Source organism: Cetorhinus maximus, chromosome 7 (assembly GCF_964194155.1).
Source record: "Cetorhinus maximus chromosome 7, sCetMax3.hap1.1, whole genome shotgun sequence".
NCBI classification, from domain to species: domain Eukaryota; kingdom Metazoa; phylum Chordata; class Chondrichthyes; order Lamniformes; family Cetorhinidae; genus Cetorhinus; species Cetorhinus maximus.
In genome coordinates this window covers 63,615,326-63,641,605 of record NC_135885.1, presented here as the reverse complement: position 1 = coordinate 63,641,605, position 26,280 = coordinate 63,615,326, and the positions used below count along the sequence as shown (strand labels likewise).

The 26,280-nt window shown below is 42.1% G+C and overlaps 1 protein-coding gene across 1 annotated transcript in view; it reads left to right on the top strand.

The window, feature by feature from the left end:
• Positions 1–25,386, top strand: part of LOC144682841 (transmembrane protein 182-like) — a 68,803-nt gene extending 43,417 nt beyond the window's left edge. Inside the window, exons 4-6 of the mRNA XM_078545626.1 lie at positions 175–270; positions 21,920–22,057; positions 23,335–25,386. Coding sequence (XP_078401752.1) covers positions 175–270; positions 21,920–22,057; positions 23,335–23,606 — 506 coding nt within the window. The 3' untranslated portion in view covers positions 23,607–25,386. The remainder of the gene's footprint in view (positions 1–174; positions 271–21,919; positions 22,058–23,334) is intronic.
• The last annotated feature ends 894 nt before the right edge of the window (positions 25,387–26,280 follow it).

The following is a 26,280-nucleotide window of genomic DNA, read 5'->3' as shown; positions in this document are numbered from 1 at the left end:
GCATTTACCGCTTGGGCCATGAGAGTGAAGGAAACAAGTTAACAGTAGATACATACATTTGAAATATGTACTACAGATTTGTTATGAACAACTTTTAGAGCTTGTTCTTTTGAAAAATATTGTATTTGATTTGAGTCGATGCAGCTCATGTCTTTCGTCTTCTCTTTTATTTAGTTGAGCAAGCTCCTGCAAAAAGTTGTATAGGAGCTTACCATCTCCCTTTTCCAACAAGACTGAACCATAACAGTTCTGCTTATGACTCTGCTACTGGTAAGTATAATATCAGACAGTGTATTGTCACTGAAAACTATTGATAATAATAAAGAACTGCTGTATGATTGTACAGGAAATGTGAAATTTTGGTTAGACAAACATTCAATATGTTTGGTAAAGTGGACTTACAAAAGCATTATGAAGCACAGTAGTTACCTGATCTGAGGTAAGCACCTGCTTTCCCTAAAATATGAAAAATACAATGGGTTTGGATTTATCATTTAGTGCTGAATTTACCTCACGATGAATGGTCTGACTTGCCAGGGAGCCTGCTGTCACTGTCAATGAGCGTGGAGGAGCCTGGCTTCAACTCAACACAGAGTTTCGCACACAGCTTGGAGCCCATCTATTCCAGCATGGAAGTGGTGGCCAACTCCATGAGAACATTTGGGGACCCAACCGTGAGGCAATACCTGATGGCCGATGTCTCAGCTTCTATTACAGCACAGGCAGAAGCCACACAATGTCTGAGTGCTGCAGTGGAAGCTCAGAATAAAGTAATGAAATTTTAGCTTGTTGCCAGGCAAGTGCAACTTACTACCATGCAGGCTCAGGCTGCTGCCAACATGGCTGCAGGTGCCAGTGTCCAGTGGAGCCTTCAGGGTCCCACAGCAAATCAGCAATCTGTGCTCCAGCAGATTGCAAGGATTGCTGAGATGCCTCTGTCCTGAGGAAGTGACAGTGACTCTGTGGAGCACAGGCTTGTTGTCCTTTCTAAGGATGACAGCATTCACGCTTTGACTCTGCTATTCTACTGGAGCTCCTGCTGTGGCCTGCAGTCAACCAGCCCAGACTGTTGCTGCCCGTGCTAAGGTGGTGCAGTCCAAAACCGGGCTTTCAAGGCTGAGACCAGCTCAAGATCGTCCTGCGTCTTGTCCGCTGAAAATCAGCAGCTTTCCACCAGCCATGCTGCAGCCACAGGGGTAGCATTGCATTGGAGCACTAGGCCAGACAACAACATACAGAAAACAGGCACTAAGAGAAAGTACAAGGGTAATTAGTTGACTATTGTATGAAGTATTGAATGTGTTGGATGAAGTTGTTATAGCATGGTTGTTTGTGGTGGTTTTTACTTAAGAATTGTGGCCAAGAGAACACAGTGATAGTCCAGAGCAGAGGAATGGAAAGATCAGGAAGTGTTGAATGATGGGGATCTGGAATTTTATTTCGGGCTCCAGAATCTGATGTTGAACTCATGCCAGCTGTCTCCTCTCTTTCCTGCTGTTGAGGTGACAATGGCTGTGCCCTCATGATGGGCAGGTTGTGGAGGGTGCTGCAGACCACTATGAACATCCATGCTGGCCAGTGCTGGAGGATCCCCCCCAAGCAATCCAGGTAGTGGAAATGTTGCTTCAACATTGTGATGATCTGCTCAATGACGTTCCTTATGGCAACATGGTCATTGTATGAGTGCTGGCCTCATGTAGTGGGGTTGCTGAAGGGAGTCATCAGCCAGGTGTACAGTGAATAATCCTTATAGCTGAGCAACTACCATATGGTTTGATATGCTGGTAGAAAGATTTCTGGAAGAGTGGACTGATGCAGATTAAACAAATCTTGACTGCTGCCAGGATAGTGGGCATTCACCAGCAATGATGTGCTGGGCATTGTCATGCACCACACTTAGTGAATGGTATCCTTTGCAGTTTTGGTATTTTTCACTGTTAAGATGATGATCACGAAAAGCAAGTACTGATCCTTCCAGTATCCCACTAATTATAGCCTGCTGTGATCTGGTTATTCCTACTCTCTGTTTTGTCCATTAACCGACTATCAGTCAGTGTTAGTATAGTATTCCTAATCCTGTGAGCCCAATTTTGTCTAATAAACTCTTGTGCTTGGCATTTCAAGGTCATTTGCTGCCCTTGATGGTAGAGGTCACAGAGGAGGAACATGCTCTTAAAGTAAATATTGTGAGTTGCTCCAATGCATCTTAGAGATCATACGTAATGTAATTGTGCCACTGGGAAAGGGATGAATATTGTGAAGACAGATACAAATTACAATCACTCATTTTTCTCTGTCTTTATCAATTTTTTGCTCTTCCTCTGCTGGCTTCTAAAATCATCTCAATTCTCAGGCTTGCTATCCTTTTTGGCAACGTTATAAGCCTCCTCCTTTAATACTATCATTAACGTTTCTTGTTGGCCATATTTGGGTAACTTTTCTCACTTTTTCTCAAGAGAATATTTATTTGTTACAAATTATAAATGAATTATTTTTACATACCTATGGGCATGGTGTAACTTCCAATGCCTGCCAAAAAATGCAAATAACCCTGGAATTTGGGTCAGAGGTTGGGAGGGGAAGATGTGCTGAGATTCTGTCAAAGCTTAAAATTCTGTCCTGATTGCCTGGGTCCAAACACAAAGAAGTTTAGATGGGGAATTCCAAGATATTGACAAGTGAGAATGAAGGGATGAACATATTTATCCCAGTCAAGGTGGAGAGAAATTTGGAGATGATGGTGTTTCAAGGTCATTACCATCAAGGGCCGCAAAAGGTGCAGAGGTCACAGAGGAGGAAAACGCTATCAAAGTAAATATTGTGAGTTGCTCCAATGCGTCTTGGAGGTCATACATAATGTAATTGTGCCACTGGGGGAGGGGATGAATATTGAGTTCAGTAGTAGAGGTATTGTCCAATCAAACTGTTTTAGTGTGGATAAGGGGAGGTTACTGTGCTTTCTCTAATTATAGATAATACCTGGCACATATGTCATATGAACCTTAACTACTTAACCATCCTAGATTTTGTCCAGGACCTGCCGTAGGCTATCATATTTGTTTCATTATTGGAGGAGCAGTGAATGTAGTTAATCATTGAGGAATCATCAGTGAACAGCTCAACTGCTAACCTTACGATTGGTGGAAGGCCTTTCCTCCAATTCTCAAACTTTCACTTGACCTTTGTCGTAATATCAAGGAGATAAAACAAAATAGTAAAATATTATATAAATATAAAAATGCAGGCACACCAATAAAAAAGGAAGGCTGAGGTGGGAATAGGACCATTACCATGGGTAACGATGGAGAGATGGAAAATTATTAAATAATTATTTTGCTTCAGTATGTACCAGGGAGATATAATACGTAGGCATGACATTGCATGATGAGATAAGTGTATTTAAAATTATAAAGGAGATGTATTGAATAGAATAAATCAGGCTTGTCCAACCTTTTTGTTTGGGCGAGGGGAACATTTCCATTTTAACTCGCTCAAGAGGCTGATGAGCAAATTTCAGAAAGATGAGGATTGGCACAACTTTAAACTGAATTTCAAAAAAAAGTATTAAGGAAAGAAACAATTACTGAAAAGAAATAAGCAGTGTCATAACAATAAATCGTTAAGTTTAAGAAAAGAGTATTTAATAAAATGACCAGAGTGTGAGAGGGTCAGTGTATGTGCCAGGCTCTCTCCCAGTCTCAGGGTGCTCATGCACTCACACGCATCGGGTATGTGTTAGAGTGCGGTGGTGAGAGTGAGTGAGAAAGCGGAGACTGGGAGTAAGGCAGGCACACAAACACTCCCACAAACTAACTCACTCCCTCTCTCACTCTCCCACTCTCTCATTCTCCCCCTCTCTCTCTCTCTCTCCCCCTCTCTCTCTCCCCTTCTCTCTCTCACACTTTCTCTCTCTCTCTCTCACACACTCTCTCTCACACTCTCTCTCTCTCACAATCTCTGTCTCACACTTTCTCACTCTCTCTCTCTCTCTCTCTCGCATTCACTCTTTCTCGCACACTCTCCCTCTCGTACTCTCTCTCTCTCGCACTTTCTCCCACTTGGTGTTCTTTTTTTGTCAGCTCATGTAGTGGGGTAAACAGCATAGTTAGTTCAGGAATTAAGTGACTAAAGTATGTGATGAGTCCTAGGAGACTCCTAACTTTCTGAATGTTTGTAGAGTCCACAATATTTGCACTGTCTTCAACTTTCCATGGATCAGGTGATATGCCTTCACCACTGAACACATGGCCAAAAAATTTGATTTGTCTTTAATTGAATAAGCACTTGTCTTTGTTCAAGGTGAGGTTGCATTCTCTAAGATGTTGTAGGCATGCAGGCAGGTGTGTCTCGAGTTGACTTTCAGTGTGATCATAGATGAGAATGCCATCACTGATGTTCACCCTGCCTTCAAGTCCTTGAAGTACAGACTGAATCATGCTGAAATACCTCAGTTGTTGAATTGAATCTAAAGTTGAGCTTTTTGTTTCAAAAAAGTTCAAAGTGAGTGGAAAATATCGTAAGATACCTTGATTCTTCTGCAAGCTTGATTTGATGGTATCTTGCAATGAGGTCAAGTTTAGAGAAGTGTTTAGCACCATGCATTCTCTCTATGATATAATGGACTGATGGTGTCAAGATTGTGTTGGTGACCACATATCAATGCAGATTCAAATCTGGCTCTCGCTCTTGGGTTTCTTGATGACTTGTATGGGTGAGACTCAGGGGGTGAGTTTCTCCCCAACTTTCTCAATATGTCAAGGTCAAGTAGACACTGAAGTTCCTTCTCTGTTTGCTTCCTGACATCAAATGGTATTCATCGTCATTGATTTGGGGGCATGATGGGGTCAATATGCAGCTTGCCTGTCAGTTTACCAATACCACTGAAGTGGTCTGTATACAATTTGAGAGTGTTGTTGGTATTTAGAAGAATCATGGACATAACTGCAATCATGTGCAGATCTGTTGCTATGGGGAAACTGATAAGCGTGTCACATTCTAAATATGTGACACAGGATACAGCATTCGTCCTAGTATCTGAATGAGACTAGCATTTCAGAACTCTTCAGAATTTTCAGTGGTTTGTCGCTGTTGTGAGGGAAATGTTTTGTATTCATTTGTTTGGAGAGAACGGGGCAGCCCTGAAGTGGTTGAACATTTTGTCTCCCACGACATTCCTGTATCTATGAAAACATCTACATCTGAGCAGCCAAAGGTCACTGTCACTGGTTGCTGTGTCCAAAAAACACAAAATTATATTCAGGGTCATCTGTCTCTACATTGGCTACATTTTCTTGACCTTTTGCTGTGGTACACATAGATGACACCCTTATGTTGCTATTGGTCTTGATAGTTGATTTGAAACGTGAGCAAATTGGTTGGATTTTCCACAAGCTGTGCACTGTTCACCAGTAACAGTCACTGTTCAGTGTGGATAAGCACCACCACAGTGGAAACACTTTTTGGACAAGTCACAACTCTGTTTCTGAGACTGCTGTTGTTGCTTTGCAGGTAGTTTCCTGGCACATGAGTGATGAGCAGTATTTACAGGAGTTAAACTTGGAGTGTGGTAGTTACTTTTGGCACCCTCAACTTCAGTAGCTCTGGATTCTGAAAGCAATAGTGATCTCACTAACTCCAACAGCTGTGAAAGCTTTCTGTCTTTCTTGAGTGCTTTTCAAGTGGTTGGCTAGAGAGACAACCTTCGATTATTTGTGTTTTGATTTCTTGTTTGACATACTCAACATCACCAAACCCACATTTGGTCTCTAGTTGCCTCAAGCATGTGCAATATTCGTCAATTGTCTCATTTGCTTTAGTACATCAGAAGATAATGGTTTCATATATTGTATTGTTCTTGGGCATAAAATAGGTTGCTAGTGCTTTTTTGCTGACTCGTAATCATTTTGATCAGGCGTAAGTTTCTCAAAAATATCTTCAAGTTCTTCACCTCCATGGTGGAGCAGTAAGGACTTTTTTCTTTTGTCATCCGTGATTTCGAAACTTGCCATCCTGCCTTTCAAATGGCACAGCCACTTTTACCAATGTGGGAATACAGATGGCTCCAAATTCACCACAAAAGATGGCAGATTGGGCATTGACAATGCCATATTGATCAGCAATGCAGAGATGAAGCATCAATGTAATGATCCATGATTTTTTATTTTGATCAGGATTTTTGTAAGATCAACCATCTTCAGCTGCTTCATCAATGACAGTCCCTCCATCATAAGGTCAGGTGTGGAGATGCTTGCTGCTGATTGGTGCTGAACATTGCGCATTCATGAATCATCAGATACTGAAGCAGTCCGTGTCCATATGCAGCAAGACCTGGACAACGTTCAGGCTTGGGCTGATAAGTGGCAAGTAACATTCACACCACACAAGTGCCAGGCAATGACCATCTCCAACAAGAGGGAATCTGACCATCACCCCTTGACATTCAATGGTATTACCATTGCTGAATCCCCCACTATCAACATCCTGGGGGTTACCATTGACCAAAAACTGAACTGGACTAACCAGATAAATACTGTGGCTACAAGAGCAGGTCAGAAGCTAGAAATCCTGCAGTGAGTAACTCATCCCTGACTCCCCAAAGCCTGTCCACCATCTACAAGGCACAAGTCAGGGGTGTGATGGAATACTCCCCACTTGCCTGGATGAGTGCAGTTCCGACAACACTCGAGAAGCTTGACACCATCCAAGACAAAGCAGCGCATTTGATTGGCACCCCATCCACAATCATTCACTCCCTCCACCACCGATGCACAGTGACAGCAAGATGCACTGCAGAAACTCACCAAGGCTCCTTAGACAGCACCTTCTGAACCCACGACTGCACCAGGTGCATGAAAACACCACCACCTGGAAGTTCCCCTCCAGGCATACACAATCCTGACTTGGAAATATATCACCATTCCTTCACTGTTGCTGGTTCAAAATCCTGGAACTCCCCCTTCCCCACCACCCCCCAAACAGCACAGTGGGTGTGCCTATACCACATGGACTGCAACGGTTCAAGCTCACCACCACCTTCTCAATGGCAAACAGGGATGGGCAATAAATGAAGGCTAGCCAGCAATGCCCAGATCCCATGAATGATTAAAAAAAACCACAATTTATATTATTTGAGTACATGCTGTTAGTCATGAATGATTCCACGTAGACAAAACCCAGATCAAAAATATTTCACATTACTGTGTGTCAGATGTTCAGATACTAACATCTGTTGCTTATTGTTGCTAACTTCTCTAAAACCTAACCACATGAACCTCTGTCTGGTTCTTATCTTGTCCTACTTCTGATTGCTAGTGCTAATGCTACTTCGAGTTCCGTTGCTAAGCAGACTTGGTTAACTCTTAGTGTAAATTAGCCCTAAGAGATGGCAGAGCAGGCTTTGGGGCTGAATGAACTGCTTCTGCTCCTATGTTCCACCTTCGCTTCTCAGACGAATCCTCGGCAGCTCTTGGCAGGACCAGGTCATCAACTTTTGGAGCATGGTAATTCCATCAGCATTGTGATGAAATAGAGATAGTTTAAGTAAGTTATGTATATTTGGGTGTATTAGAAATAAGGTTTGGCTTTAAGTTAAGTTTAATTTGTATTTCTGTGTTAGGAAAAAGGGGAAGTTGAGTTTTAGTTTCACTTTAAAAGATGCCGGCATTTTAATGAAGAACTTATGACTCTTGAAGGGGAGTAAAACAAACACAAGAATAGAAAAAAACTGTGCTGCTGTCTAACAACAGGGATCAAGAGAGGGAGGCCATGCACACACACACATGTACATGCACACACCTAAAAAAGCAGTTTCAGTGCATTTGAAGCCAGGATTCCAGAGAGGCTGGACAGCAGAGGGGCAGATAGCACGTCCCAAACTAAAGTTGAAACCAGCTGCCAAGAGAGGCTGGACGGGAGAAGGAACTGCAGAAGCAGGTTCCAGAAACTAAAGAAGAAAGCCCCCAACTCCAAGGAAGTGGAACAGGAAAGCTCTCGAGAACAGTCTAGTCAAAGGACGGGAATCTGGAAAAAGTCCTGTTCTGTGGAAAGTAAGGAGCAGAAAGGAAGGCTCCAAGCTTCAAGCTTAAGGAGAAGAAAGCTACAGGACACAGATTTAAAGCAATGTAAGTGTGCGAGAAGCCTGAAGATCCAAGGAGACAGCCGAAGGTCTGTAGCTCTTTACTATGGGCATGAAGCAGAGGTGTTCTATTGACATGGCTGAGTCAGTGAGAGTGCATGGAAGAAAGCTTGAATACATGTGGTGATCCAGGGGAGAGGAACATCAGAAGGAGAGTTTGAAACCCTGGAGGTCAATCCTTGTGGAAGGCATCTGAGAGAAAGCATTGTTTGGGAGAAGATTCCAGAGTGAGTTCTTCAGGAGTGGAGATTGGATACTCTTGTGTGAAAGACGGAGTGCAGTGAGACTGGTTGGCTCACAGTGTGACAAGCGTCTGGTTGGGGGTGAGTTGATGAGAGATCCATAGCATCTGTTCGGGGTGGCATCTATTACTTGGTTGCTGAGTGTGGTGTGTCTGACCACAGGTTGTCTATTGGTTTTCATGGACTGTGTACTTACTGTGAACATTAGAGTATTAGATAGCTTTTATAGCTTGTGTAATCCTTACAAATCTGTACATATCTGTAGAGGTATAGTTATGAGTACTATAGAATAGTTCATCTTTTCATGTTTAATAAATGTTTTATTCTTTTGTTAAAGGTTCATCAGCTGACTCTTGTGACTCTGTTCAGTAGCCACTCTCCACGTATCTAAACAAAAAAAAAAGTTAGAATCTATCTATCAAGCTGGTTCCACCCTGGGATCAGGCTTGTCTAGTAGTAACATCAGCTGGGATAATAACAGCATACACTCATTGCTAAACAAATGATATCTGCGCTGGCTCAGTCACATTCATTTGATGGATGATGGCCCTATACCCAAAGACCTTCTGTATGGTGAATTGGCCACTGGGTTATGATCAGCTAGATGTCCGCACCTCCACTCCAAGGGCACCTGCAAGCGTGATATGAAGATGGCCTTCACTAACACTGACAACTGGGAGATGGTCACTGATGGCCATGACCACTGGAGGCTGACTGTTTGGAGGGGCATTGGAAGAAGGGAAGAGAAACAGAAAGCTCAGCTGGCCAAGAAGAGGGCCCAGAGAAAACAGAGGCTAGTGAATCATGAACCTTCCCAACGCACTGTCTTTCTCTGCAACAAATGCAGCAAAGACTGTTATGCCAGAGTGGGGCTCCAGAGCCATGCCAGGTGATGTTTAACATAGAGTTGATCACCAAGGTGCAATCCATCAACTCACAAGAAGGAAAACTGACCAAAGGTTGACTTGACTACCATCAACCTCATTACAGTACTTCTTCAAAGAATTCAAACAAGTGAGTGAGACAGGACTCTGTTTCCAAAAATTATGCTGGAATTCCCTACTAATTTCTGTTATTTTGAAGTGATTCAACAACAGAATTCTAATTAGGCCTTCCAACAAGTTACCTACAGGCCAAATTGATTGGCCATCTACCTAAGTCTCAAAACTCTTCAGACTCCAATTCTGTTATTGAATCTTTTCACATTTAAGAATTGGGAGCAGGAATAGACAACTCGGCCCTTCAAGCCTGCTCCACCATTCAATAAGATCATGGCTGACCCGACTTCAACCACCTGCCTACCCCCGATAACCTTTCACCCCCTTGCTTATCAGTAATCTATCTACCTCTGCCTTGAAAATATTCAAAGACTGCTTCCACTGCCTTTTGAGGAAGGGAGTTCCAAAGACTCATTACCCTCTAAGAGAGAATTTCTTCTCATCTTTCTTTAAATGAGTGACTCTTCATTTTTAAAATTGACACCTAGTTCTAGATTCTCCCACAAGAGGAAACATCCTCTCCATATTCACCCTGCCAAGATCCCTCAAGATCTTAAATGTTTCAATTAAGTCGCCTCTTACTGTTCTAAATTCCAGCAGATACAAACCTAGCCTGTCTAATCTTTCATCATAAGACAACGTGCCCATTCCTGTTATTAGTTTAGTAAATTTCTCTGAACTGCTTCTAATGTATCTACATTCTTCCCTAAATAAGGAGACCAATATTGTACACAATATTCCAGATGTGGTCTCACAAACGTCCTGTACAACTGAAGCATAACATTCCTACTTCTATATTTAATTCCCCTCGCAATAAACAGTAACATTCTATTAGCTTTCCTAATTACTTACTGTACCTGCATACCAGCCTTTTGTGATTCATGCACTAGGACACCTAGGTCCCTATGAATCTCAGACCCCTGCAATCTCTCACCATTTAGATAACATGTTTCTTTTTATTCTTCCTGCCAAAATAGACAATTTCACATTTTCCCACATTATACTTCATTTGTCAGATCTTTGCCCACTCGCTTAAACTATTTATGTCCCCTTGTAGCCTCCTAATGTCCTCTTTACAACTTACTTTCCTACTTACCTTTGTATCGTCAGCCAATTTAGCAACCATACCTTCCGTCCCTCATCCAAAGCTTGTTCAATGGCAGGGCAGACGGAAAATTGTTGCGGAGGTTCAGCTCCTGATTTCCTGACTTTTAATATCAATGGGTTAAAATCTGGGGCATTCTGAATTGGGGTGAATTTTACAGGTGAATGTATCCCCCGCCCCCAAGATGAACAGTCAGTTGGCAGCTCGCTTGACTTTAAATCTGGCTGCGCTGCCCTGCAGCAATAATACACTTGGGCAGCCTTACTTACCTGAGAGTGGGACATATGCTCCTCAGGGACAGGAGGTCCTACCCTCGAGAGCTGCCGGTAAATCTGATTGGTGGGCAACTCTTGTAGTCTCAGCAGCGCCAACAGCACTGCAGTTTCAAGGAGAAGGAAGATGTCGCCTGAACTTACCTTTAAGTCTGGGGACTTTGGTCGTGGAGGGATGGAGAAGTCTAGTGAGGGAGGGGTGGTGAAATGGAGGGTTTAGAGGCCGGGGGCAGACACAAAGGGTGGCACAATCTTGAGGGGTTCCCTGATGGACACATGGGATCCCCTAAAGGAGGTACCCCCTGCCCTCCCTTCCCGCCTTTATCTATTCTTTGATACTTGCTGGGCTGGCTGCCTTCCTTCCGCCTTCCCCAGCCGCATGTGTTATTGTGATGGAGGTGGAATGAGGCCCTTAAGTGACCATTCATTGGCCATTTAAAGGCCTCAATAGGCCTAATGCTTACTTGCTCCCTTAATATGGGGCACAGGTCGGGGTGGGTGGGAAGGTGGGTAGTCGGCCATCTGCTTTATTTTACATGGCATTCCCCACCTTCAAAAACACTGGCCGGGTGGGGGGGTGGGGGGGCTGTAAAATTCACTCCATATCTAATTCTCTAATCTATGCTTCTGTTAAGCAAGGCTTCGTGTCAGAAGCATTTCTCTCAATTTTGGACCATGTAAGCGTGTAATTGAACTCTATGGGCAAGATATTGAGGTCGGTGGGCGGGGCGGGGCTGGGGGTGGAGGTGGGGGGGGTGGTGTGGTGGTGCGGAGCCCGCTCGCCGATGCGTAAAATGATGCAGGATGACCTTGGGCAGAACTCCCGACGACACCCCGCGTCATTTCAATTTTCAGGTCGGCGGGGGCGCAGCCGAATCAGCTGTGCACCCGCCGACCTGTCAATGGCCAATTGAGGCCATTTAAAAACTAATTGAACTAGTTAAAGGACCTGACTGTTCAACCTTAAGGTTGGCGGGCAGGTCGGGAGCCCTGGCGGGCTTCAGAAAAAGTATGAAACCTCATCCACGGGCAGGATGATGTTTCATGTAGGTTTTTAAAAATTTAATAAAAGTTTAATTAAAAGTAATGGACATGTCCCAGCTCATGTGACAGTGTCACATGAGGGGACATGTCAGGGAAATTTTATTTTTCTACATTTAACATTTTTAGATTTGGCGTCGATCTCCTTGAGGCAGCGCTTAGCATGATAGAACATTGAAAGATCTTTGGAGCTTTGTTACTCAATTTTGCCAAAAGCAGTTAACGCAGTCTTCAGACAGCTAGTGTGGCACAGCTGACTTGGCTCCTCTCCCATAAAGAATAATGGGTTGTAATCAGTAACAAAAATGAACATCTAAAGAGTTACTTTCTATGATAGCTAAATTATCTATTGCAACTGGATAATATTTATGTTGACTACTTTCAGATTGATGTCATTGGTCATACTTTTGTCTGTGAATTAGACGGCACACCACAGACTTAAGCATATTCTAGGCTGCTACTTTAGTGCAGTACTGAAGGAGTGCTGTTTGGTCAGAGGTGCTATCTTTTGGTTTGGACTTTAAATTGAGGCCCAATTTGACAATGGATGTAAAAGATTCCATGTGACTATTTGAAGAAGAACTGAGCAATATACTAATATCCTGACCAATTTTCCTTCCTCATCCTTTATGGAGAATTTCACGTCCCCCAAAATAACCCCAAAGAGAAACTGACTGGTGAAATACTTAGAAAATGTGGACAAGGCTGTTTATGCTGCTTCCTTTGTCTTGTTTTCAGTCTCCCACCAGAGTTACAACAGGAGATGGGTGAAGCACTTACACGACCATTTTCTGGTCACTTATACAATAACAAACAAGTCTCAATGTGCTTCACTGATGGTGTTCATGGGACCTTGCTCTACGTGGGATCCTATTTTGTCCACATATTAACAGCAATAATTCTTCAAAAGAAATCCAATAGTTGTAAAATTCTTTGGTTTATCCAAAGGACATGATAAATGCAAGTTCTGGTTTCCTTTTTCCAGTCAGCAAGAAGCAACATGCAGTTTCATTACAGCTTCCTCTGTGCAAAGCAGAACTAAATGTGTGGGATGGTATCAGTTTGACATTGCACTGAAAACACACAAAATAAGATGCATCTTAAAAATAAGCTCAAGATCAGTATTTCTCTTTTTTCAGGAGTTCATCTAGTAACTTTAGATTAGATTAGATAAAATTCATCCTTAATAGCTTAAAAACCCTCAAAGATCCGAACTCGGGCCATTTTAGTTTTGGGTGTCTTTTCAATTGCTGCAACCTTTTAACTGATAGAGTTCAACTTCAACCCAAATTTTCCACTCTTTGGGTGGAATTTACTTTCTTCCCCGAGGCGAGTTTGGAGACAGGGTCATTTAATCGGGTGTGAAGGTGCCGGCTGGGGGCTCCGGTGCCTTCCCGTTCTTCAGCAGTTAAGTATGGGGTGGAAAAGTTTGTGGATAGCATTCCTGCCCCGATGCCAATTGAGGCCCTTAAGTGGGCAATTAATGTCCATCAATGAGCTCATCCTGCCACCACTAGCTGTGGGTGGGGTAGTTACCCACTAGTTGTGGTAGTGGGGTAGTGGAAAGCATGAAAAGCAAAAGCAAACCTTGTTGCATTTGCTTGCAGGTTCCCTGGGGGTTGGGGTGGAATTCCTTTGTTCAAAGGTATTCAATGGTTAATCGAGGGACCTGGCATCGTGAAGTGGGGTGGGGGGGTGGTGGTGGTGGTGGTGGTGGGTCTGTTGAAAGCCTTGCCCTTTCTTCAAACCCCCCTGTCCCCTCTAACCAGAGACCCCTAACCCTCCCTCTCTCACTGGTGGTCTTTGTCCCTCATTGATCCGGGCCTCTGATGGGTACATTGCTGGCAGCTACCACTGCTACCGGCGGTGCTGACAGCAATGAAGATCTGCTGGCCTCTGATTGGCTGGAAGGTCTCGGTGGACTGGATTTCCACTCCTGGGATCCTAGATCCCGGGGGAAGAGCTGCCGCTGTCCACTTAAGTCCCTGACTGACACTCAATATGGCAGGCCTTCCCAAATGACGCAACGTGGGGCTCTTGCTGGCTGTCCAGCTGGAGGGCGAGACCACTGTTGTCTGGATTAGATTCTGCCCTTTGTGACATAAACTAATGCTTAATTACACAAACTTCATGGTGCCCAAGGCTGGAAAGTGATATGTACAAAGACCTTAGTTTTATTAATGACTAAAAATATTTAGCAAGTAGCTCTAGCTGTTAGCAAACATTCAACAAATACAACTTACTAAAGTGCATCATATTATTGTTGTGCACAAATCCTTTGTACTATCATTGATTTAAAATTTTATTATCCTCAAACAATTGGATGCCTTAGTATCTTTTGCTAGCACTATTTGGCTGCAGCCTACTTTCAAGATTAATGCATGTTTCTTCCTGTTCATCAGTTAAGCTCTCATTCCTAAGATTTCTTGGAATGCGTGTACAAAAATATGTGAAATGTTGTAAATTTATGGAGTTATGAAATATATCCCCGTCGCACCTTCCCAGATTAGATAAAAGGATGATTGTACATCTATTTTTTCTACAGGGTTGCCGTAGATGTGTAAGGTCAGGGGCACCAAATGATTTGCATTCCGATCTCTTAAAAATGAATATGAACAATTTCTGTGCAACTGCTGGCCTCTTGCCCGAACTTCAATAATTTTAGAGACTCCATTGTAAAAGTGCACTGTAGGGCACTGTATGACAATGTACAGCAGTGGTCACATCACACAAAATACACAATAAAGTTGCCACTCCTCTTCCAAAAATTTGCCTCATCCTTAAGATTTCTATCATTCCAGCATGACATTTTTTTGCTTCTACTCCAGTCATCCTATTGCCTTTCAACATTAAGGCAATACTTGTGGTCAAAGTAGGGATTGTTTTTTTAGAATGGTTCCTAGATTAGCACATTCTACTTTATCAAAATTAACCATTACAATTTATTTCTGGAAAATTTAATAGAGGAAATAACTGATGCTGTTAAAATGGATGCGGTATTAATTCACTCCTGTTCCCTCTGTTACTTGCTAAATGAAATAAGTACAACCCAGTGCTAAACATGCAGTTGAGTGGCTGCATGGCTCAACAAGGGAACAGAGCTCACGTAAGGCTATTGCCAATTAAAGTTAACCCGGGGGAAGATGGTAGCATAGTTGTAATGTCACTGGACTGGTAATGCAGAGGCTCAGGAAAATGCTCTGAGGACAAGGGTTTAAATCCCACCATGCTGGTGGTCTTTAAAATTTAATTAATAATTCTGGAAGTGAAAGCTAGTCTCAATAATTAAATTATTAGTTTCAGACCATGAGTCTATCATCAATTGTGTAAAAACCAATTTGGTTCCCTAATGCCGTTAAGGGAAGGAAATCAGTCATCCTTATCTTGTGTGGCCTACATTTGACTCCAGAATCACAGCAATGTGATTGATTCTTAACTGCCCTCTGAAATGGCCTAGCAAGCCACTCAGTTCAAGAGCTGTTAGGAATGGGTAACAAATGCTGGCCTTGTCAGCGACACCCACATCCCATGAAATAATAAACTTAACATAAGGTAGTGGAATTAGTTTTGGATTGCTCAATCAAAGAATTGACACAAATTAAATGGCTTGGTTTTTAAAATTATTCATTCAAAAGATGAGAGCATCTTTGGCTAGGCCAGCACTCATGGCCCATCCCTAATTACCCTTGAAAAGGTGGTGGTGTGCTACCTTCTTGAACTGCGATAGTCCATGTAGTTTAAAAGTATACCCACAGGAATATTAGGGAGCGAATTGGGGGTATCACCTTTGTAGCAGTGAAGGAACGGTGATTATATTTCCAAGTCAGGATGGTGTGTAGCTTGGAGAAAAACTTGTAGGTGGTGTTACTCCCATTCCTCTGCTGCCCTTGTCTTCCAGGTGGTACAGATCACAGGTTTGGAAGGTGCTAGCGATAGAGTCTTGTAGAGTTGTTGCAGTGCATCTTGTAGATGGTACACACTGCTGCCATTGTGCATTGGTGGTGGAAGGAGTGAATGTTTAAGCCAGTGGATTTGTTCTGGATGCTGTCAAACTTCTTGAATGTTGTTGGAGCTGCACTCATTCAGGTAAATGGGGTGTGTTCCATCACAATCTTGACTTGTAACTTATAAATTATGGACAGGCATTGGGGAGGCAGGAAATGAGCTAGTTACTGCAGAATTTCCAGGCCCTGACCTGCTCTTGTAGCCACAGTGTCTTTATAGTGATCTAATTTAGTTTCTGGTGAATTGTAACCGTCAGGATGTTGATGTTGAGGAATTCAGCAATGTTAAGGATTCCTAACCTCTGACCTGCTGTTGTAGCCATAGTATTTATATGGCTGGTCCAGTTCAGTTTCTGGTCAATGGTAACGCCCAGGATGTTGATAGTGGGGATTCAGTGATGGTAATGCCATTGAATGTCAAGGGGAGATGGTTAGATTCTCTCTTGTTGGATATGTTCATTGCCTGGCACTTGAGTGGCACAAATGTTACTTTCCATTTTTTAGCCCAAGCCTGAATGTTGTCCAGGTCTTGCTGCATGTGGGCACAGATTGCTTCAGTAACCAACCAAGGATCTGCAAATGGTACAGAACACCATGCAAACATCAGCAAACATCCCAACTTCTGACTTTATGATAGGGGCAAGTTTACTGATAAAGCAGATGAAGATATTTGGGCCTAGGACGTTTACATTGAGGAACTCCTGCAGTGATATCCTGGGGCTGAAATAATTGACCTCCAACAACCACAACCTTTGTGCTAGGTATGACTCCAACCAGTAAAATGTTTTCCTCCTGATTCCTATTGACTTCAATTTTGCTAAGGTTCCTTGATGCCACATTTGGTCAAATGCTGTCTTGATGCCTAAAACAGTCTCTTCTCACCTCAGTAATTCAGCTCTTTTGTCCATGTATGAGCCAAGGCTATAATGAGGGCTGAAGCTAGTTGACCTGGTAGAACTCAAACTGAGTAAGCTATTGGTGTTTAAGTGCTGCATCATAGCACTGTCAATGATACCTTCCAACACTTTGCTGATGATTGAGAATAGACTGATGGGGTGGTAATTGGCTGAAATGGATTTGTTGTTGTTTCTTGTGGACAGGACATAGCTGGGTAATTTTCTTCAATGTCAGTCAGATGCCAGTTGCAGCTATACTGGAAGTGCTTGGCTATGGTATGTGGTTGGCTTTGGAGCATAGGTTTTATGGCTGGCTTGTTGCCAGGGCCGATAGTCTTTGCTGTTTCCAATGCCGTCAGCTATTTCTGATATCACATGGAATTAATCAAATTCACTGAAGACTGGCATGTGTGATGCTGGAAATCTCAGGAATAGGCCAAGGTTGATCATCCATTCGGCACTTCTGGCTGAAGATAGTTGCAAATGCTTCAGCCTTGTCTTTTGCATTAATGTGTTGGGCTATCCCATCATTGAGGATGATGATGTTTTTGGAGCTTCATTCTTGGTTTAGATGTTTAATTGTCCACCACCATTCATGACTATATGTGGCAGGACTAGACAGCTTTGATTTGATCTGTTGGTTGTGGGATTGCTTAGCTTTGTCTATAGCATGCTGCTTCTGCTGTTTTGTATGCATATAGCCCTAAGTTGTAGCTTCACCAAGTTGGCACTCCATTTTTAGGTATACCTGGTGCTTCAGCTGTCATGGTCTTCTACACTCCTCATTGAACCAGGGTTGATCCCTGGCTTGATGTTAATGGTAGAGGGATGGACACTCTGGGCCATGAAGTTACAGATTGTGGTCAAATATAATTCTGTTGCTGCTTATACGTGTCATGTATGTCCAGATTTGAGCTGCTAGATCTGTTCTGAATATATCCCATTTAGCACAGTGGTAGTGTCACACAAAAAGATGGGTGGTATCCTCAGGCTGAAGATGGGGTTTTGCTTCCTCAAGGACTGTGTGGTGGACGCTGCTACTGATACTATCATGGTCAGATGCAAATGACAAAATCCTGTGATGGAAACTTCTATGGTACCCTTGGGAAATTACATTTTTATATTTACACTTGTATGTCACAGGTTTCCATTCATATTGAGAGGACCAAGGGCTGTGTGTCATGTTCTTGTGTTTATACCTTCAGAATATAAGTAATAATAAAAAAAAGCAGATAAGCAAAAAGTTAATAGAGCAATACCTGATTTTTTTACAGTATTTAAACTAATCTTAAAAACAAATGTGATATCTTTATAGTATTTTCCACAATCTTTGACTTCATCCTATGATGAAATGTTACCTCAATAATTACTGCAATGGAACAGCTTTTGGCTGACTGTTGGGGAAAAAGGTGGTGCAAAGCTAAGACCTAAGATCTTAAGGAAAACCCACCAACTCCTCTATAGTTTACTGGGATTTTAAAGCCGGTTTTAGCACCCAAAATTAAAGTCCTTATACCAAATTCTAGCAGAGCATATTAATAAACAATCTTATCACATCTTGTCATGTTATCCGATCAACCAAGTCCTAAAACAATGCATGTTAAAGTTTTGACTAGAGTGTGATGGAAGCAGGTTCAATGGAAGCATTCAAGTGGGAGTTGGATTAGTAACTGAAAAGGAAGAATTTGCAGGGCTACTGGGAAAAGGCGGAGTGTGGCAAGAGGTGACTTGCCGCTTCAGAGAGCCAGCACAGACACAATGAACTGAATGGCCTCCTTCTGCACTGTAACCATTCTATGATCCTATGTTTAGAGGTAATGGAGCATTTTCTGATCGCTTACACTACTGTTGCTAATGCAAACTGGTCCTGAGCAGTTCTTAGGAAATCAGGGTAGAAAGAATTCTGGATAATGTACTGCAAAATAACCCCCAGTAAGGTGGAATCTGCAGACAAAAATCTCTTGATAAAAGAGGTAAATATTTATGAGCTAGCACTCTTGGTGTAGAACTTCACAAGGCAAGGGCTCAAATTCAGGCATGCAAGTCAGAGTGCCTGATTTGTAGCTGGCACAATATTTCTGTTTCACTTCATGAAAAATCATGCAGGCTACAAATTTGGTTGTTGACTTCTGTCTAAAATCCTGATGTGCTAAAGCCACTCAAGTCCCTGTCACTGTACACGACAACAGATGTGATGGTTTTATGGCATCTATCTAAGTAATGTACATCAGAACTTTTAAGAAAGGATGGATCTCTGTTCCCATCCCAACTTACAGGTAACGGAGAATGAAATTCTTCATTCTTGTTTGAGCTGAATTTGAACAAGGATTGCCAAGTTCAAATGTCAATACATCGCTGTGCTTAGCCACTCAAAATCTTGCTTCTTTTGTCTTGCACAATCATGCCCATGATCATTCTGGGATAATGAGCTTTCGTACAATATCTTGAACCACAGAAATATGAGCTGTATTTTGCCCTCACTGATGAACAAATAGTGCCATTATACATGCCCACACATCTCCTGTGGGATTTTGCACTGGAACTTATTGGAAGCCAAAGCAGCATGATGCTATGTACTGGGGATCTGTGATAAGTGTGAAAGGAGTAAGCAACTGTGTGTTTACTTCATCAATCAGATTGAGGGATCATTAATGAGCAGTGCAGAGTCTGAACTAGGAAGTATAACTCAGAATATAGAATTCAATGTCAAATCAGGTACAAAAAAGAACTAGAGAGCAAAGAAAAGATGGACTTTGAGAGAATAAGAGATGAAAAGTTTAAAAAAAAACTTTAAAATCTCCAACAATAATTAAAATCTGGGAAAGATGAGATTCCACACTTATAAAAGTCAATTTTCAATACCAAAAAGAAGTTGTTTGGCAGTAAAGAAGACTTATCAGACAGTCAAACATTTATTTACATGGGAATAGACAAGCTCTAACTTTCTGGCAGATTAGTTGGTAAATATTTCTCATGTGTATAGCAACTTCATGCTGTTTTCTATATTTCAATGCGAGTCTCTCGGTGAGATACAATTGAAGTGGAGCTTCTGGAGGAGCAGGGCAACTACGACATCAGCTTCCTAATTTCTGTATTTAACTATGCATCTACAGTCCCCTGAAGTTGCTGTCCGATTTACATATAAATAATGGTGAACTCTGTTAGCCTTGTCGTTCTCTACGGCAAAGTCAGGCCCATTGTTACTGTGGGATGATACAGGACTTCATTGTGATTTGTAACATCACTTTGTTAATGCTCTAAGAACTTAAGTCACTATATTGCTTAACTGGTAATTTTTAAAAAATTCATTCATGAGATGTGAGCTTCGCTGGCTGGGCCAGCATTTATTGCCCATCCCTAGTTGCCCTTGAGAAGGTGGTGGTGAGCTGCCTTCTTCAACTGCTGCAGTCCATGTGGTGTAGATGCACCACAGTGCTGTTAGGAAGGGAGTTCCAGGATTTTTATCCAGCGACGGTGAAGGAATGGTAATATATTTCCAAGTCAGGATGGTGAGTGACTTGGATGGGAACTTCCAGGTGGAGGTGTTCCCATCGATCTGTTGCCCTTGTCCTTCTAGATGGTAGTGGTTGTGGGCTTGGAAGGTGCTGTCGAAGGAGCCTTGGTGAATTTCTGCAGTGCATCTTGTAGGTGGTACACACTGCTGGTACTACTATGCATCAGTGGTGGAGGGATGTGGTGCCAGTCAAACGGGCTGCTTTGTCCTAGTCAGTGTCAAGCTTCTTGAGTGGTATTAGAGCCACACTCATCCAGGCAAGTGGGGAGTATTCCATTACACTTCTGACTTGTGCCTTGTAGATAGTAGACAGGCGTTGGGGAGTCAGGAGGTGAGTTACTCATCACAGGATTCCTAGCCTCTGACCTGCCCTTGTAGCCACAGTATTTATATGGCTAGTCCAGTTCAGTTTCTGGTCAATGGTAACCCCCAGAATGTTGATAGTGGGGGATTCAGGAATGGTAATGCCTTTGAACATCAAGGGGTGATGGTTAGATTCTCTCTTGTTGGAGATGGTCATTGCCTGGCATTTGAGTGGTCCAAATGTTACTTTCCATTTATTAGCCCAAGCCTGAATGTTGTCCAGGTCTTGCTGCATTTGGACATGGACTGCTTCAGTGTCAGGAACAGCTTGGCTAGGGTCGTGGCAAGTTCTGGAGCAAAAGCCTTCAGTACTATTGCCGGAATATTGTCAGGGCTCATAGCCTTTGCAGTATCAAGTGCCTTCAGCCATTCTTTGATATCATGTGGAGTGAATCGAATTGGCTGAAGACTGGCATCTATGATACTGGGGACCTCTGGAGGAGGCCGAGATGGATCATCCACTCGGCACTTTTGGCTTAAGATTGTAGCAAATGCTTCAGCCTTGTCTTTTGCAATGATGTGCTGGGCTTCTCTATCATTGAGGATGGGGATATTTGTGGAGCCTCCTTCTCCAGTGAGTTCTTTAATTATCCACCACCATTCATGGCTGGATGTGACAGGACTGCAGAGCTTAGATTTGATCTGTTGGTGTGGGATTGCTTAGCTTTGTCTATCACTTGCTGCTTATGCTGTTTGGCACGCAAGTAGTCCTGTGTTTATAGCTTCACCAGGTTGACACCTCATTTTTAGGTATGCCTGGTGCTGCTCCTGGCATGCCCTCCTGCACTCTTCATTGATCCAGGGTTGATCCCCTGGCTTGATGGTAATGGTAGAGTGGGGGGGGGGGGGGAATAATCCGTGCCGTGAGGTTACAAATTGTATTTGAGTACAATTCTGTTGCTGATGGTCCACAGCGCCTCATGGATGCCCAGTCTTGAGTTCCTATACGGCTACAACACTGGCATCTACCCAGCTATGTGGAAGTTTGCTCAGGCTGAACTCCCGAGGTGAGATGAGAGTGACTGCCCTTGACATCAAGGTATCATTTGACTGAGGAACTGTTCGAAATCTGTCCTATTTAGCACGGTGGTAGTGCCACACAACACGATGGAGGGTATCCTCAATGTGAAGGCAGGGCTTCTTCTCCACAAGAACTGTGCGGTGGTCACTCCTACCGATACTGCCATGGACAGATGCATCTGTGGTAGACAGATTGGTCAGGATGAGGTCAAGTATGTTTTTCCGCCGTGTTGGTTCCCTCATCACCTTCTGCAGACCCAGTCTAGCAGCCTCTGATCATTCTGTTTGATACCTACGATGTTAGGTCTGATTGTTGACTTGATTTTGCAGGTTTCCGTCATTCCTGGAGCGTGCTGATCGTGTTGTCTGTACTCACTATTGGAGTTGGATTTGGGCTCATTGTTTATGAAGCTTTCCAAGGGCGTGACTCCCTGTACCTTCTAGGAGGAGGGTTTTTTGTTTTGGCTGGTATGTGCTTTGAATAGTAAATAGGAAAAGTAAATGAAAGATCCAGTTCATTAAATGGTTAATTTTGGAAATAAATGCAGCTTATTTGTTTGAATGTAATTGTTTGCCGTAGAAGGACCCATTCACATAATTCAATCAAGTTCCTTTTGTGTGTGTGAATAAGAATTCTGCTGCATGCTTCAATGCTATTGCACCAAGAGGAAGAAGCCCTGAGCAAATTCCAGGTCTGATTGTTGGACAGATAATTTACAGAGAATGCATTGCTTATATATTCCCTATACTTGAGGCATTGATATACTAATGAGATTAGTCATCTAATATCACAATTTGTAAGATGGAGATGCAGCATTCTCAAACAAGTATATAATCACATTTGGAAACAGGTTCACTGAAAGGGACCAGTAGTATAGTTGCCAAAATACCTCACTAGCTTTGAGAAGAGAGATCTTGGGGCCGTTTTTCAGGATGAAAGGCATAAAATTGGACTTCTGACCAACAAATATTTTTTGCTTTCTGCTGGTTTGAACTTTTGTCACCTTTGTTTACTAGGTGAAAGTGTCACTTGCATAGTCTATAAAACCACTATTCTAACCACATTTTTGGCAATGCACCCAATCAAATTTTCTAGATTTTCTGATATAGGCAATCTCAATAGCTGATCTGGAATAAAGGGGGAGGTTTTAAAAAGGAACAGTTCAATTATCAGCTCTGCAATGCCTGTACTGTCATAATTTTTGGCTATTAATGAGGTGCCCACCTAAAACAGACAGGAACCTTACAGTATGTATTCAAATTGGGGTCCCATTATGTAAATTGGAGATGGCCTTTGAACTACAGTCTGAGCAGGGCACCCACTGCTGCTACCCTATAAGTGTAAGTTGCTCTGAAGACTGCAGAGACAAAAAAAAAGTGTTTTCTCTATTTATTTACAAAATCCATGCAAGGCTCACCTATAATGTAGACTTATTCAACCTAATAAAAACAGATCACACATGCAGAACCACATGGTTAAAACATATTTTTAAGCGAGATAAAGTAATATTATGACACGCCGTTGTGCAGATATAATCACTGGATCTGTTCAAAGATATAAGGGAAAATAGTGAAAGTTGAATCTTTTTGGTATTTATGTCATCACAGTAAAACCAGCTAGCTTACACTTGGTGCTGCAGAAATAAATCTTTACATGCTGAGTAATGGTTAGAAATCTTGATAAATGAAACATAGAAATACCTATGTCTTCCTACTGTACTGATTTCAATTGTTTTTGTTTTTAGGTATTTTGTCCACATTTTCCATTATTATGTACATCTATTGGATTCAAGCTCTCGTTGCTGTGGTGGACCAGATCGTCGAACCAAATAAATCATGTCCACATCCAAAGCTCAAAGTTCAATTTGGTTGGTCTTTCATGGCAGCTCCTGTAGGCATATTATTTTCTTTATTTGCAGGTTTACTCTTCTTTCAGGTTGGACGTGCTGCTCAAAATAAAAAAACGGAAGTAGGGTATTCTTTGCCACTTGATAAAGTTGGCGATGAGGAACTCTGATTGTTTCAGTCACACTTAGTATTCTTATGCTGTGATTTCCCCTTCGCTCAATTTTCTCCCCTTTTCTCCAGGGGTCATGTTGGGTTATCTGCAGTCCTCCTGTTGTTCACCACAATAGTCATTCTTCACGTTTGAACCTAGATATAGGTTGCTAATGGGCTAAATTTCTTATGACATCCACACAAATACAATTTTGCACAATGAATACTGGACAGCAACCAGGTGCGGGAACCTTGACTCTTTGCCACTGCATAGATCCAGAAGCACAAAGTTAAACCATAATGTTTTTAGTCGCCAGATTATTCAACATTAACTGTGCATCTTAGTCAGCATTTTCTTATTGAGTCACAGGGGGTTAGCTTCCTGCTAGGTTTTAATGCCTTAAATATGAAAGTAATATGTAACATACAGAATATAATCAATATTTTGCTTTATAAATTTAAATTAATTGAAGAAAGAAAATAGGGGCTTTGTGCTCTCCATTTTCCAATATGCACTCTCAGTAGACAAGGCTCTGAAGCAGGAATACAAGAATAGAAAATCTACTCAGTAGTTTATGTTGCTAAAAAGCTTTAATATGAGTCTGTGAAATCAGTCACTTTCATATCCTGTATAACTCACAATTGTGCACTGAAAGTAAAAACAAATCTGTTCAAGGTTCTAATATAACCTTGAAGTGCTGCTGATGGTCATAAACTAGTATTGGTTTGCTTTGAGAATGTAAAGATGAATCCAGCAATTCTGACATCCCAATGGAAAGCCCCATTTGAATGTAATGCTGGTCAGAGAATCTGCTCCGTAATGTTGTAGCCCTATCTTGAACCTACATTTTGTTTTAGCATGGCTTCCTGATGAGATGGTGGATCATTGAATTTATCACTGCATGATAAGTGGTTCTGATATTAGCAAGGAATGTGCTAACTTGATATTTCTGATGTGCAGTTTTTAACATGTTAATCCATTTATTTCGGATGGTATTTTAAATGAAAGTTTATTTAAAATAGTGATCAGGGAAATTTCTTAAGAACATATGTCTATTGCTAATGTTGTGCACTGTTATTTTAATCCAATAATCCTTTAACTCTTGTGAGCCACATAGTATCTCATATGTTTTCCTCATACCAAGATTTCAGTGAAGAAGTTAATTAGGATACTATTTGGGATTTGTCCTGAATTCAGCTTCAATTAATAAGATAAAAATCTTGTGGATGAAATTGGCCTAGTCCAGCATTGTGGAATAGGCTCGTAGTGAATTGGCAGCTGATTTTTTGCTATGCCTAATCTTCTTTCTACTGAAGTTCATAGAATGATAGTTTTAACTCTTTTTTGGAGACTAATTTTCTAGACTCACTGGTTGCTTTTATTTGGTTTGAAATTAAAAATCTTGGCAAGATTTTCCAAATCAATGGAAAATAAAAACTTGCATGGTGAAAAATGAGCTGCCAATTCATTACCAGCCTGTTTCACACTGCTGGTGGAGGTCAATTTGACCTCTCTTATGTTTCTGTAAATGACTGACAGTCGCAGCCTCGGTCCTCGCCAATATATGTCACAGTACGGTACAAATTGGAAATCTCACTCCGTGAACCTATAGGGTGGTTTTGTGGAAAATGGAAATGCCATAATAATATTGTGAAAGATGCTGTTCTGAGTGGTTTTCTAAGGTATGTTGTAAAGACCAATAAGAAAAAGCTTTATTCATATTTAACTGTGCTACATCTAATCTAAAGTACTTAAGTTTTTATGCAATATCCAGAATAATAAAGCACAGCTGCAATGACATTCTGCATCTTAGTACAGAAAACAAATTCCCCAAAATGAGGAATGGTCTAGCGTTGTGAATGGGAGCCAATAATGCTCTAATAACAAAGCTTCACCAACACATTTTATTTGCATTCTCTCTTGTCATCAAATATTCCACAAGGTGCAATCACTGAAATCTAACAGTGATTCCTGTTAGCCAGTTTAAAGCTTCCATTTCTTTGTTCTGTTCTCATTTGCACATATTTCCTCTCAGCAGTTTCTCAGCCATGCTGTTGCCATCTAATTTATTTTCACCTGATTAAACTTGTCCAAGTCCTTGTCAATTCTGAAAAGCTTGAATTAATTCCATAGAAAGTGTATGGGAGAGATGTATAAAATGTAAGTAATAACATCGGGTATGATTCGGACTTTCCCACAGGGCGGAATCACCCCAGATTCACACAAAGTGCGGTAGCGGGTGGGAAAAAGGATGTTTTACCCGTCTGCCACAATGGCGAGTTTTCGCGCTGTATCATCCCATTCCTGGCGTGCTCTGCTTCATTACTAATGCATTTCCAGGAAACACACGGGACTGCTGGCAGGGTGGCCTCTGATTTGTCCATCCCTGGGCGAATCACCTCAGGTCTTCAGTAATCCAGGTGCCATATTTAAAGGGTGCACCTGCACAGAGCTAGCAATCGCTAAGGGATCGGAAGCTGCTGCAAAGTTATGGCTTCCGAAGGGACGAAACATGTTGCCCCAAAATTTAGTGACGCCTCCCTTGGGTGCCTATTGGATGCAGTGGAGGCCCACTGTGAAGTCCTCTACCCCCACTCTGGGAGAAGACCAGCAAGCAAGGGTCACCAATCTAGCATGGGGGCAGTGGTCAGTGCCAATGCCCTGCAAAAGAGGACAGCCATCCAGTGCTGCA